The sequence below is a fragment of the Pogoniulus pusillus genome, chromosome 3 (genome assembly GCF_015220805.1).
Source record: "Pogoniulus pusillus isolate bPogPus1 chromosome 3, bPogPus1.pri, whole genome shotgun sequence".
Taxonomy (NCBI): Eukaryota; Metazoa; Chordata; class Aves; order Piciformes; family Lybiidae; genus Pogoniulus; species Pogoniulus pusillus.
Window position 1 is genome coordinate 38397801 of NC_087266.1, and position 13826 is coordinate 38411626.

At 41.2% G+C, this 13826-nt stretch overlaps 1 protein-coding gene across 2 annotated transcripts in view; it reads left to right on the forward strand.

Annotated features, from left to right (window-relative positions):
* PCDH9 (protocadherin 9) overlaps positions 1–13330 on the forward strand; it is a 991969-nt gene extending 978639 nt beyond the window's left edge. For both annotated transcript variants that reach the window (XM_064174222.1, XM_064174230.1), the window contains exon 4: positions 10095–13330. In XM_064174222.1, coding sequence (XP_064030292.1) covers positions 10095–10468 — 374 coding nt within the window. In that variant the 3' untranslated portion in view covers positions 10469–13330. The remainder of the gene's footprint in view (positions 1–10094) is intronic.
* Positions 13331–13826: the final 496 nt, after the last annotated feature.

The following is a 13826-nucleotide window of genomic DNA, read 5'->3' on the forward strand; positions in this document are numbered from 1 at the left end:
AGGTTAAGAAGCAAAGGTGAGTGGAAGGTGAGGTTAGGGAGATGCAGCTCAGTCCGTGCCCAGCCAGAAAGTGACAAAAAAAAAAAAATGGCAAGAGTGTTATCTAATGCTTTCCTTTCTTGTTCAGCAAGACTCTGAGCGAAGCAGACATCACCATTGTTTTCCTTTCACAGCCTATGATCTAGTTCTTTTTCACCAAAACATTCTACCCTGCTTCAAACCAGCAGAGGAACAAAAAAAGTCTCACCAAGTAGAACTTCTGTCATAGCCTTGACTTTCAGAATTAAAGAATACATTTTCTGGCTTTAAGCAAGGGAGCTTTAAAGAAGCAGGTTGAAAAACAGCTGGCCAACGCACCAGAAGCTGGTTGCTAATTGCAGCAGTAAGTTAATCAATGAAATAGCAGTTTAGCTTCTGGGTATAATAAAAAGAGATAAAAGACCACACAGAAATTGTAGCATTAGGGTATGACCGGCTCTTGAGTGGCATACATTATTTTCCCTTCTTACACCTGTCTGCTTTGGAGTAGGCAAGCCATGCATCTGCCTGAGAGCCATTAACAGAATAAAATAACAAAGGAAAACAAAAACCCAATTTTTTATTATTTTTTTTGGTGGGGAGGGGGCAACATGGGACATAAATATTTACAAAGACAATTTAAGGGAGGGTTTGATATTCGTTTTTGTGTTTGCTTTCAAAACATTGAACTCCAGAGACAGATGGCTCGTAGAGTTTTATCAGCACGCGGTGTCATTATGTATTCAAGCAGCCAAGGCTGATAACCAAGCCTCGCGTAGTGCGCTTTGTTCAGAGAACAAATACTTTGAAAGGGGGAAAAACAGAGCTCCCTCCACATATCAGTAAAGCACTTGACTGGGGGAAAATTCCATACAGAAATTTCGGTGACATTTTTTTTTGCGAAGAGAAAGGGAACAAATTAATGCAATGATAAAATTAAAGCAGCGTGGAGAGGGTTGGGGTTTTTTTTTAAGTGGTGTCATTTCATGTGGTAACTACAACTACCTGAGGGGTGGTTGTGGCCAGGGGGAGGTTGCTGTCTTCTCTCAGGTGGCCAGCACTAGAACGAGAGGACACAGCCTCAAGCTATGCCAGGGGAGATTTAGGCTTGAGGTGAGGAGAAAGTTCTTCACTGAGAGAGTCATTGGGCACTGGAATGGGCTGCCCGGGGAGGTGGTGGAGTCGCCGTCCCTGGAGCTGTTCAAGGCAAGGTTGGACGTGGCACTTGGTGCCATGGTCTAGCCTTGAGCTCTGTGGTAAAGGGTTGGACTTGATGATCTGTGAGGTCTCTTCCAACCCTGATGATACTGTGATACTGTGATACTGTGAAACAACGTTAGAGAGCTGGGTGAAAGGTATTGTTCAGCACTAGTGCAGGAGAAAGATAATTACCATTAAGGCAATGCTGTGCTTTCTCGATACAAAGCAGCCAACTCTTCAGTGTAAGCTGCCCCCAGAAGATCTCTCTCCCGTCACACTGCTCATGATCATTTTGCTTTATGCTACTGAATAGCAGCCTGAATAATGGGTCTTAGAAAAGAATAAATTGTCTGTAATTGAGAACACAATTACACAAAACAAAAGCTGAAAAAAAAATTTATTTTTGAAAGACTTTATTTATTTTAAATTAAGATCTCCTTTTTCATAGAATCATAGAATAGAATGGGTTAGGTTGGAAGGGACCTCAAGGATCATCCAGTTCCAACCCCCCATTGTAAGCAGGGACACCGCCCACTAGAACAGGTTGCTCAAGGCCTCATCCAATCTGGCCTTAAACACCTTCAGGGAGGAAGCAGCCACAGCCTCCCTGGGCAACCCATTCCAGTGTCTCACCAACCTCAATGTAAAGAGCTTCCTCCTAACATCCAGTCTAAATCTCCCCTCTTCCAGTTTAAACCCATTACCTCTCATCCTGTCATTACAAGACCTTGTAAATAGTCCCTCCCCAGCTCTCCTGTAGGTCCCTTCAGATACTGAAAGGTCACTATAAGATCTCCTTGAATCCTTCTCTTCTCCAGACTGAAAAGCCCCAAATCTCATAGCCTGTCCTCATATCAAAGGTGCTCCAGCCCTCTGAGCATCTTTGTGGCCCTCCTCTGGACTGGCTTCAACAGTTCCATGCTGGACTGGCACCAACAGTTCCATGTCCCTCTTCTGTTGGGGGCTCCTAATTTTTCCTGATTTGTTATTCAGCTTTCTCTTTTATCTCACAGTAAGACATTTATAGAGCCTCCCTAAATTAAGTGAAACATTATTACTATGTTATATATACACAATATATAGTATTACATATTATATAGAACATATTACATATATTATATCACAGGATCCCTGGATGTTAGGAGTTTGAAGGGAGCTCCATAGATCATGGAGTCCAACTCCCCTGCCAGAACAGGGCCATACTGGGCCCTGTCCTGTTCAATATCTTTATTGGTGATCCGGACCAGAGGATTGAGTCCATCATCAGCAAGTTTGCAGATGACACCAAGCTAGGAGCAGGTGTGGAGCTGTTAGAGGGTATTTTATACATAATTATCCTGCTGAGGATTTTCTGATCCTTTATCTAATATGACAGATGTATGAAAGGAAATACATTTTTTAAGATAAGATGCTCTGCAGTTCAGAGGAGTGATGTTCTCTGAACTGCAGGCTTGGGGCTATTTTCATCTCATCTACTTGGAGTATTTGTGATTACTGCTATGTTTGATACTTCATACAGACTGTGACTACACCAATCGCTAGTGGTGTTCCCCAAAAATCAGTGCTGGGCCCAGTCTTGTTCAGTACCTTTATTGATGATCTGGATGAGGGGATTGCATCCAGCTTCAGTAGGTTTGCAGATGACACCAACATAGGAGCAGGTGAGAATCTGTTGGAGGGTAGGAGAGCCCTGCAGAGGGACTTTGACAGGCTGAATGGGTGGGCAGAGGCCAATGGGATGAAATTTAACAATGCCAAGTGCAGAAGTCTGCAGTTTGACCGCAACAACCTCAAGCTACAGGCTGGGGACAGAGTGGCTGGAGAGCAAGCCAGGCAGAAAGGGGCCTGGGGGTACTGGCAGATAGTAGCTGAGCATAAGCCAGCAGTGTGCCCAGGTGGCCAAGAGAGCCAATGGCATCCTGGCCTAGATCAGGAACAGTGTGGCCAGTAGGACAAGGGAGGTTATTCTTCCTCTGTACTCAGCACTGGTCAGGCCACACCTTGAGTGCTGTGTCCAGTTCTGGGCTCCTCAATTCAAGAGAGATGTTGAGGTGCTGGAACGTGTCCAGAGAAGGGCAACAAAGCTGGTGAGGGGCCTGGAACACAAACCCTATGAGGAGAGGCTGAGTGAGCTGGGGGAGTTTAGCCTGGAGAAGAGGAGGCTCAGGAGTGACCTCATTGCTGTCTACAACTACCTGAAGGGTTGGCCACTTCTGCCAGGCAACCAGCAACTGAACAAGGGGACACAGTCTCAAGTTGTGCCAGGGGAGGTTCAGGCTGGATGTTAGGAGGAAGTTGTTGGCAGAGAGAGTGATTGGCATTGGAATGGGCTGCCCAGGGAGGTGGTGGAGTCACCATCCCTGAAGGTGTCCAAGAAAAGCCTGTCTGAGGCACTTATTGCCATGGTCTGGTTGATTGGCTAGGGTTGGGTGATAGATTGGACTGGTTGATTCCAACCTGTTTGATTCCATGGTTCTATGATTTATAGGATCACTATTAGCAATAATTACAAAACCATTATGCTGTATCTAAGGCTCTTAACTGAAGATCATGTGTGACAGGTCACATATTAAGAATGAAACTACCTTTTTCATGAATGGCTAAGCAGGATAATTCCTTGTGGTAGCTGAGCAGTGAAGTATGTGATTTTAACAGTATTTTAAGAAATAATAATTTGTGGATTTATTTTTTTCATGGGGGTCTTCAGGAAAAGCCTGGATGAGGCACTTAGTGCCATGGTCTAGATGACTGGGTAGGGCTAGGGGATAGGTTGGACTGGATGATCTTGGAGGTCTCTTCCAACCTGCTTGATTCTATGATTCTGTTTTTCTCTTGTGACAGCCTAAACTAAAAGTGGTTAAAATAATATTTGTTAAGGATTAGATGAAGTCCTACAAGGCATTTTGTACATGTAAACCTTACTGTATTTTAATAAGGCCACTAAATATTCCCTGTCAATTACAGATTGAAAAGCATGAGTCAGAGTACTGAAAAAAAAGCCTACTCACTTGAGTAGCACTCTGAACCTGTTCTCAGTTTTGGGCTTGTGTTTAATTCATAGAATCATAGAATCAAGCAGGTTGGAAGAGATCTCCAAGATCATCCAGTCAAACCTAGCACCCAGCCCTGTCCAATCAACTAGACCATGGCACTAAGTGCCTCAGCCAGGATTTTCTCAAACACCCCCAGGGACGGTGACTCCACCACCACCCTGGGCAGCCCATTCCAATGCCAATCACTCTCTCTGCCAACAACTTCCTCCTAACATCCAGCATACACCTTCCCCTGCACAACTTGAGACTGTGTCCCCTTGTTCTGTGGCTGGTTGCCTGGCAGAAGAGAACAACCCCCACCTGGCTACAGCCTCCCTTCAGGTAGTTGTAGATAGCAATAAGATCACCCCTGAGCCTCTTCTTCTCCAGGCTGCACACCCCCAGCTCACTCAGCCTCTCCTCATAGGGTTTGTGTTGCAGGCCCCACACCAGCCTTGTTGCCCTTCTCTGGACACACTCCAGAGAGTTTTACATACAGGTATATGCAGAAAAGTGTGCTGGCTAATACTATACCTCGCAGCTATTTGAATAGTTATGCAGCTAAAAGAAGAGTTCTGGAGGTGTTCCTCCAGGATTTGCAGTCCTCGCTGTGTGCTCCACCCGTGTAAGACCACACCTGGAATGCTGTGTCCGGTTTTGAGTTCCCCAATTCTAGACAGAGAGAGATCTGCTGGAGAGAGTCTAATAGAAAGCTACAGGGATGATTGCAAGACTTAAACATCTCTCCTATAAAGACTTAGTGAGCTGGGGCTGTTTAGTTGTGAGAGAACACTGAGAGGAGATTTTATCAATGGCTACAAATACCTGAGGGGTGGCTGTCAAAGTGAAGATGCCAGTCTCTTTTCGGTGGTGCCCAGTGATAGGACGAGGAACAATGAGTACATATGAGAACACAGGAGGTTCCACCTCGACATGAGGAGGCACTTGTTTACGGTGAGGGTGATGGAGTGCTGGGATAGGCTGCCCAGAGAGGTTGTGTAGGGTCCTCTGGAGACTTTCAAAACCTGCCTGGATGCATTCCTGTGTTGCCTGCCCTAGATGATCCTGCTTTGGCAGGGGGCTTGGACTAGAGGATCTCTAGAGGTCACTTCCAACCACTAACATTCTGTGATTCAGTGGTTAAAAGGAGAGGATTTCAATCTGCTTATATGACCTACATCCATACAAGAATTGTAATTGGCCCCCTATAGACACTGCCATGGTCTTTCCTTTGATTGATATTTATGCATAGGAAAGGTTGACTGAAAAAGGACTTGTACAATCTTTAACTTTCAAAGTCTAAGTGAGCTGATGGTATTTTGTTAAACCAAAAAAAATCAAGGAGCTCATTCTGAACAGGCAATCATCTTAGCATTGTAACCCCATTCCTGTCTGCTGCTCAGAGTAACAGATAGCTAAACATTCCAGTACTCTTCAGAAAGTGTATCAACTTAAAGATGGTTAAAGAAAAGAATACTTAAAAATGCATTTTGAGTCTAAGAGCATTAACTGCCTGGAACTGTTACTAAAGAAAGCAAAACATTTGCAATAAATCTTCCAAAGAGTTTGACATGTAGCTTATAGGCCCACATACATATTTAGTCCTAAGTAAAACCAGCTTATTACTCATTTTAATTTTAAATGGAAATACATACCTTATCTCTTGAAATGTATTTAACTAAATAGTAAAAAGTAACTTATCCACTTCAGAACTATAGCACTGTAGGGCCTCTTTTATTCCACTGCAGACTGGAAGCACATAGTCTATGCACTTCATTTCTTAATGTGTTATTCTGTAGAGAAATGTCCTCCTCGTGTTTGAAAAGTTTTCATTTCTGCCAAACTTTTCCTCCTTGGTCAGCAAGGGTAAGACTTGCTACTCTCTAGCCAGGCTTGCTACTCTCTAAAATATTTCCTCATGCAAGATTTTCTTCAGTTTTCTTGGACAACAAATCCTTCTACTATATCCTGTTACAGAATTCCTTTATAGCTTATGATGACTGGACAGAAGTTCTTCACAGAGTGATTTGCCATTGGAATGGGCTGCCCTTGGAGGTGTTTAAAACCAAACTGGATGAGGCACTTAGTGCCATGGTTTAGTTAATTAGAAGAGTTAGGTGATGGGTTGGACGCAATGGTCTTTAAGGTCTTTTCCAACCTGATTAATTCTGTGTTTCTGTGTGTGTTTCTGTGTTGGACTGGATGATCTTGGAGGTCTCTTCCAACCTGGTTGATTCTATGATTCTATTCTGTGAAGGTAGTACTGCATAGTAAGAACAGGCAGTTTGAAAAGATTTCTACCACATCTAACTTGTTCCCTCTGAACATGGGAAGAAAAAGAATTTACAATTCATAATCATTTTGGTTGGAAAAGACCTCTGGGATCATCGAGTCCAACCATTAACCCAGCACTGCCAAGCAGACTGAGAAGTTCTCCCCTCTCAAGCCTCCTTCTCTCCAGGCTGAACAACCCCAGCTCCCTCTTTAATTAAATTTCTCATCAATTAAATTTCTGTTCTCAGAAAAAGAAAAAAAAAAAAAAAGAAGAAAACTATAAACCATTGGAAATGTTAACAATATAACATGAATAATTTATTTGCTTACTATTTTGTTTTGTTGGGGTTTTTGTTTGTTTGCTCGCTTGTGTTTCTGTTTTTCAGGTAGTGCATGCATCGGTTTGGTTATAACTTCAAGCTGGAAGATGTAAAGAAGAGCTTTATAGGAAAAGAATATATGTCCCTTTTACAGAACTGTCCCAAATTCCATTTTAGAATCAGAGTTCTCAATTCTCATTGAATCATAGAATCAACCAGGTTGGAAGAGACCTCCAAGCTCATCCAGTCCAACCTAGCACCCATCCCTATCCAGTCAACTAGACCATGGCACTAAGTGCCTCAGCCAGGCTTTTCTCAAACACCTTCAGGGACAGTGCCTCCACCACCTCCCTGGGCAGCCCATTCCAATGCCAATCACTCTCTCTGCCAACAACTTCCTCCTAACATCCAACCTATACCTTCCCCAGCACAACTTGAGTCTGTGTTCCCTTGTTCTATTCGTGGTTGCCTGGCAGAAGAGATCAACCCCCCCCCCCCCCCGGTTACAGCCTCCTTTCAGGTAGTTGTAGGCAGCAATGAGGTCACCCCTGAGCCTCCTCTTCTCCAGGCTAAGCTTCTGCTTTACAGTTGCCTTTAATATTTTTTTCCCTAATGGTTGTGGCTTAATTATGTCTCCTTGCATTGATCTAAATAGAAAGTAGCATCGATTCCATACATTTTTAATGTGGCAGTTGTCAACAATAGGACATTTTCTTGTACAAGGAATGAAGAAATGACTTTTTTTTTGATGGTTTATTATATTCTGTCACATAATGTATATTCTCCAAATATTTAAGAAGGGGAACTACACAGACATTAAGAAAATTGGCTAATTGCAATGTAGCATCTAGAAATATGCCTGACTGCATTTTCTGTGTGTATGTGTAAAAACACTGGGTTGATAATCTCTGGAATTTGCTACCATAAATTATGTGGCAGTTAAAATAAAACCCCTCAAAAAAAATTCCAAACCTCCAAACCAAACAAACCACCACTGCAACAGGGAAAGCATAGCAATTTACATAACATTATTTGGGATAATTTCAGCATTCAGAAAGAGATCTGCTATTAAGGGTAATTTATTCCATATGCATGGAGTACAAGAGAATGAAATGTTCTTTGGGATTGTAACACAGAAGTCTTTGCTAGTGTGTCCTCAGCATTTTGAGTCTCAATTATTATAAGGATATGGTTGGTTGGTTGGTTTGGGTTTTTTTTTGCCTGGTACACCATTGACATTTTTATTCTGATTAGTACTGCTTTTTAAGATGATTCATAAGTTCACTGTCCAAGCCTTCCTCAAAAATCAATCTGTGGGTTTTTTTCTGTCACTGGGCTATTTAATCAAGGAAATATAGAATCATAGAATCATAGAATCAACCAGGTTGGAAGAGACCTCCAAGATCATCCAGTCCAACCTATCCCCCAGCCCTATCCAATCAACTAGACCATGACACTAAGTGCCTCAGCCAGACTTTTTTTCAGCACCTCCAGGGACGGTGATTCCACTACCTCCCTGGGCAGCTCATTCCTGTGTTAATCCTTCTGTTCACAAGTGAAAGGCTCCATGCCAAAACACCCTGAGCCACTTGCTTTACCAAGCACTGCCTTGTCCCCCTAATATGTCTCCTTAACTCTACACCACTGGCCAGTTGATGTACTTTGAAGTGAAAAAAAAGGCACCTCAAAATTCTTGCTTGGAATTACAGTACAGTTAGCAAAGAATCATGAAAATGTTTCTCAGATATTGACAAGTACCAAAAAAACCCTTACAAAGTGATTTCTCTGCCTTTTCCCTGGCTTGTCCTTCCTCGTGTATCCAGTCTGATCAGATGAGCAAGAGCAGCCATTCAGAAATACAGTACGACTGAAAGGCATTTAGTGCTGTTGAAGACATGGGTGACCTGTCTGCCTGATTGCAAGATGCCTGCAGCTGGCCAGCTGTGTCCTCAACAGTATGTGAAAAATGATCTGGATATTTAATATGCAGACTAGTTCAATTCTGAATCCATTTCTGACTCCTCTAATCTAATATTCCTCACTTACAAAGAACTAGGAGAGCAGTTCTTTATCTGTGCAAGATTTGTATAAGCCTTTTGCTTGTTTGCTGATTTATCCTTTTGTTTTCTCATAGACTACTAGACATTCCTATAACCTCACACACAGAACATTCCTCTGGGAGAACTCTTTTTTTTTTTATAGAATAGATGTTTCTCTGCTTGTGGTAGGCTGTTAGTGCACCAAGGCTCTGCGGTGGTAAAGAGAGTTGAAAGCAAAAGAAGATACATCCAAAGCATAGGCCTTTGTAAACAGCATTAATTCTCACTCACACTCAAAATCTGAAGTGGTGTGTTTACTTTCTCTGACATTTTCACCTACCTAGCATTGTTTTTTCTTAGTGTAACTGAAAAAGGGAGTTTATTCATAGCAGGATCTAAGACTGATGACTTAAGGCTAACTGAACTGCATTTCCACGGTCCAGGATTTGCCAGCACAGTATTTTGTTGCAGAATCATTGATAATTTTCTCATGAGATATATGTGTGAATTCAGTGCCAAATATTACAAGCTAATATTATGTTTTCTTTCTTTCTTTCTTTCTTTCTTTCTTTCTTTCTTTCTTTCTTTCTTTCTTTCTTTCTTTCTTTCTTTCTTTCTTTCTTTCTTTCTTTCTTTCTTTCTTTCTTTCTTTCTTTCTTTCTTTCTTCCTTCCTTCCTTCCTTCCTTCCTTCCTTCCTTCCTTCCTTCCTTCCTTCCTTCCTTCCTTCCTTCCTTCCTTCCTTCCTTCCTTCCTTTCTTTCTTTCTTTCTTTCTTTCTTTCTTCCTTCCTTCCTTCCTTCCTTCCTTCCTTCCTTCCTTCCTTCCTTCCTTCCTTCCTTCCTTCCTTCCTTTCTTTCTTTCTTTCTTTCTTTCTTTCTTTCTTTCTTTCTTTCTTTCTTTCTTTCTTTCTTTCTTTCTTTCTTCCTTTCTTCCTTTCTTCCTTCCTTCCTTCCTTCCTTCCTTCCTTCCTTCCTTCCTCTCTTTCTTTCTTTCTTTCTTTCTTTCTTTCTTTCTTTCTTTCTTTCTTTCTTTCCTTTCTTTCTTTCTTTCTTTCTTTCTTTCTTTCTTTCTTTCTTTCTTTCTTTCTTTCTTTCTTTCTTTCTTTCTTTCTTTCTTTCTTTCTTTCTTTCTTTCTCTCTCTCTCTTCCTCTCTTCCTTTCCTTCTTTCCTTCTTTCCTTCTTTCTTCTTCCTGTTTGTTTTTCTTCTCTAGATGGGCCTCTTGGGCCACGAGGATTAGCTGAAGCTACGGAGATGTGTACTCAAGAATGCCTGGTTTTGGGTCACTCAGACAACTGTTGGATGCCTCCCAGCCTGGGCCCGTACCAACAGCCAAAGTCTCCTCTCTCCACCTTTGCATCTCAGAAAGAATGGGTTAAGAAGGACAAACTAGTTAATGGACACACATTGACCAGGACCTGGAAAGAAGATAGCAACAGAAACCAGTTCAGTGACCGAAAGCAGTATGGTTCCAGTGAAGGCCATTTCAACACTGGCAGCCACATCACTGACATTCCTCTGGCCAACTTGAAGTCTTATAAACAGGCCTCAGGAGCTGTGGAGAGTCCAAAGGAGCACCAGCTATAAGAAAATGGTTACTTTGGGCCAATGGCTTTAGCCTACTTAGACTTGCTAATGCTGTGTGTGTGTCAGAGCTTTATGTATTGGGTAGACCTCTAGAACTATGCTTCACCTAGCAGAGATACGCATATCTTTATATTAGCACCGTGGAAGGTATGATGTCCTGCAACATGAAAGAGTGTTTATACTAGTTGTGTGTTTTTGTTAAATAGACATGATCAAAAATCTGCAGAGATCTCTCCAGTTTGCAAATATCCTTTTCTTTCTTTCTTTCTTTTTTTGACCCTGGACTGCTGCTACGAACAACAGAAGATGCATTTGGAGAGTGAGGAAGCGAGAAAGTTCAGTGGATTGCAGTGATTGAAAAGCATATCCAGTTAGACAAAAAAAATGTGCTTTTGTTGTCCTTGATCTATGCTGGACCATTATACTTGAGATCATATTGCAAACAAAACAACTGAAACTGTACACATTAAACCTATTAAACCTACTGCGCTATTAACAATATTAGTGGACACTTAGAACTCAATTGGTGTTTTCAACTACTTGTAAATAGGAACAATTATTACTTACAATTTTTGTGTACTTATAGCGTTCACTTGAAAAAGATACTGTATCATATTTCTGTGCTTCACAGCTGCTTTTTGCTTTCTTTCATTTGCTTCCCGTTGTTTTGCTTTGATTTCTAGTGGATGGTGTTTATGTGTTAGTAGTCTGTCTGAGACACAATGTTCCAAGGAACCCAACCCTTTGTGTTAAAAGTGAAAAAAGGGAGTGATGGGGTGGGAGGGAAGGTTGGTTGTAGAAGGGGAAAAAACAAGAAATGTTTCTCTTTATTATGTAGCAAACGATACCAGCATTCAGGTAGAATTTCTTCTTTCTTTTTGTTCTTTTATTTTGTAATACTAAAAAAAAATAATTAAAGGATGTGTGTAAATGTATCAAATTCTTAAAGAAAAAAAAAATAAGAGCCAAACAAAAAGGAAAAAAAAATCCAAAGGCAAAACAACTTCCATCGTGTTTCATAAACCAGGGAAACTGCAAAACAAGAAGCAGGATATTTAAATATGTGAGAGGGAAAACTGTTTGCTTGGAATTCAGAATTCTTGATCAAATTAGCTGCAACATCTCATTCGATGAGTGGCAACTGATGTAGTTCTGAGCTGGAATGTGTGGAGGAAATTCTACAGAAGCAAAATACAGTAATCATTTTCTTTTCCAGTTGGGCGGATGTGTGTCTATACCTGAGACAGTTTTGTATTGCTGAAACAGCAACATTTGTGTTGATCTTCATCTGCATTAATGTTGTAGTAACACAAGTGTTTTTAGACCATAGCCACAGAATGTGTTGTGCCTTCATGATGTAACAAAGCATTCTCCTGGTAGGCTAGTTGGGGAATTAAGGGGTTAAATCTCTAATTATTGCTGTTTAACTGTTTGTTATCATAGTTGGTCAATGCCTGGCAGGTACCAGTATCATGTCAACTCAATCAAACCAACAGAGTGACTCCTAATGTTAGTAAGATCTAGGTTGCACGCAAAGCAAATCCAAATCCAGACATTTTTAGATGGTTTTTGTTAAGGCATGACAGATAATTTACACAAATAAATAGCATGCAATAATAATAATAATAATTTAAAAAAAAAAAGTTAAAAAACCCAAGTCCTTACAGAAAAAAAAAAGGAAAATTTACATATGCCACAGTGAAACATCAGTCTTAAAGTAACAAACTTAGCTAATCTGAAGGTGATTTTATTCTTACCAAAAACACAAACTCTTTTTATTCTTCTTTATTCTTTTGTATATAGCAGTTCACCTTTTTTATTTTTTTAATCTGATATTTTTCCCTCCACAGTACAAAAGGCATAAAAATGGGTTAGGGGTGCATTGCTTATTGCAGTACTTATGTCAGTTTGTGAGGGGTGTTTGATGACTTTGACAGAATAAATATCTATCTAACCAGTTATCCTTGTTGCTGCTTTGCCAGTTCAACATTATTTAGTTATCCAGCTCTTGCAATAAATGTTCTGAATTCCTGATTGTGTTGTGTTAGTTCTTGGTGAGATGCCTGAGGGACGTTATTCCTATGCCTCCCTTCCTGCCTTCCAAACTCCTTCCTTCCTTCCTGCCATCCTGCCTTCCTGCCTTCCAAACTCCTTCCTTCCTTCCTGCCATCCTGCCTTCCAAACTCCTTCCTTCCTGCCTTCCAAACTCCTTCCTTCCTTCCTACCATCCTGCCTTCCAAACTCCTTCCTTCCTGCCTTCCAAACTCCTTCCTTCCTGCCTTCCAGACTCCTTCCTTCCTTCCTACCATCCTGCCTTCCAAACTCCTTCCTTCCTGCCTTCCTTTCTTCCTGCCATCCTGCCTTCCTGCCTTCCAAACGCCTTCCTTCCTACCTACCATCCTGCCTTCCAAACTCCTTCCTTCCTGCCTTCCTTTCTTCCTGCCATCCTGCCTTCCTGCCTTCCAGACTCCTTCCTTCCTTCCTACCATCCTGCCTTCCAAACTCCTTCCTTTCTTCCTGCCATCCTGCCTTCCTTGTTTCTTCCTTCTTCCTTCCCTCCCTCCCTCCCTCCCTCTTCATCTCTTGCCTTCCTTCCTTCCTTCCTTCCTTCCTTCCTTCCTTCCTTCCTTCCTTCCTTCCTTCCTTCCTTCCTTCCTTCCTTCCCTCCCTCCCTCTTCATCTGTTGCTCTCCTCCCTTCCTTTCCTTCCTTCCTGCTGTTGTTTGGTTTGTTTCTTTGTTTCATTATGAATTTCTAGTTATTTTTCCAAGCATCTCATGGTCCATTTATTTCATATATATATATATATATATGTGTGTGTAAGAATTGAATATACAACAAATAATAAATCCTGAGGGCCAAATTCTGTCATTCTTGTGATAAGTGGGAGCTTTATCAAAATGAGTTACTTCAGTTGGGTAAAGTGTTACTTACCCAGCACAAAGTTAACAGAATCTGGCCTAGATTTGTTAGGCATACTTGAGCACATGTAATAATCATCTTTGCATGAGTCTTTGTAATATACAGTGGTAATGTACAGAAAAGTCAGCACTGACCACACCTCAGTCTTTCTTTTGAGAACAGAATAAAATACTATCAATATACAGTAAATACTTTCTTACAAGGAAAAAGTATGTGGTTATATAATCACTTTTGTTGCAGCACTGAAAAAATATAAAGGAAAAGAAAAAAACAATGACCAATCCAACAACCTTGAAAATGCTGTGTCCATTAAAGGAACCTTTTTTTGAACACCATGAGTTTGAAACCCGAGGTGCCCTGAGTTCTATCTTAAAACCCCAGACACTGCAATTATTTGAAAATACAAATAAATTATAAAGTGCCTTTTTAAACAGAAT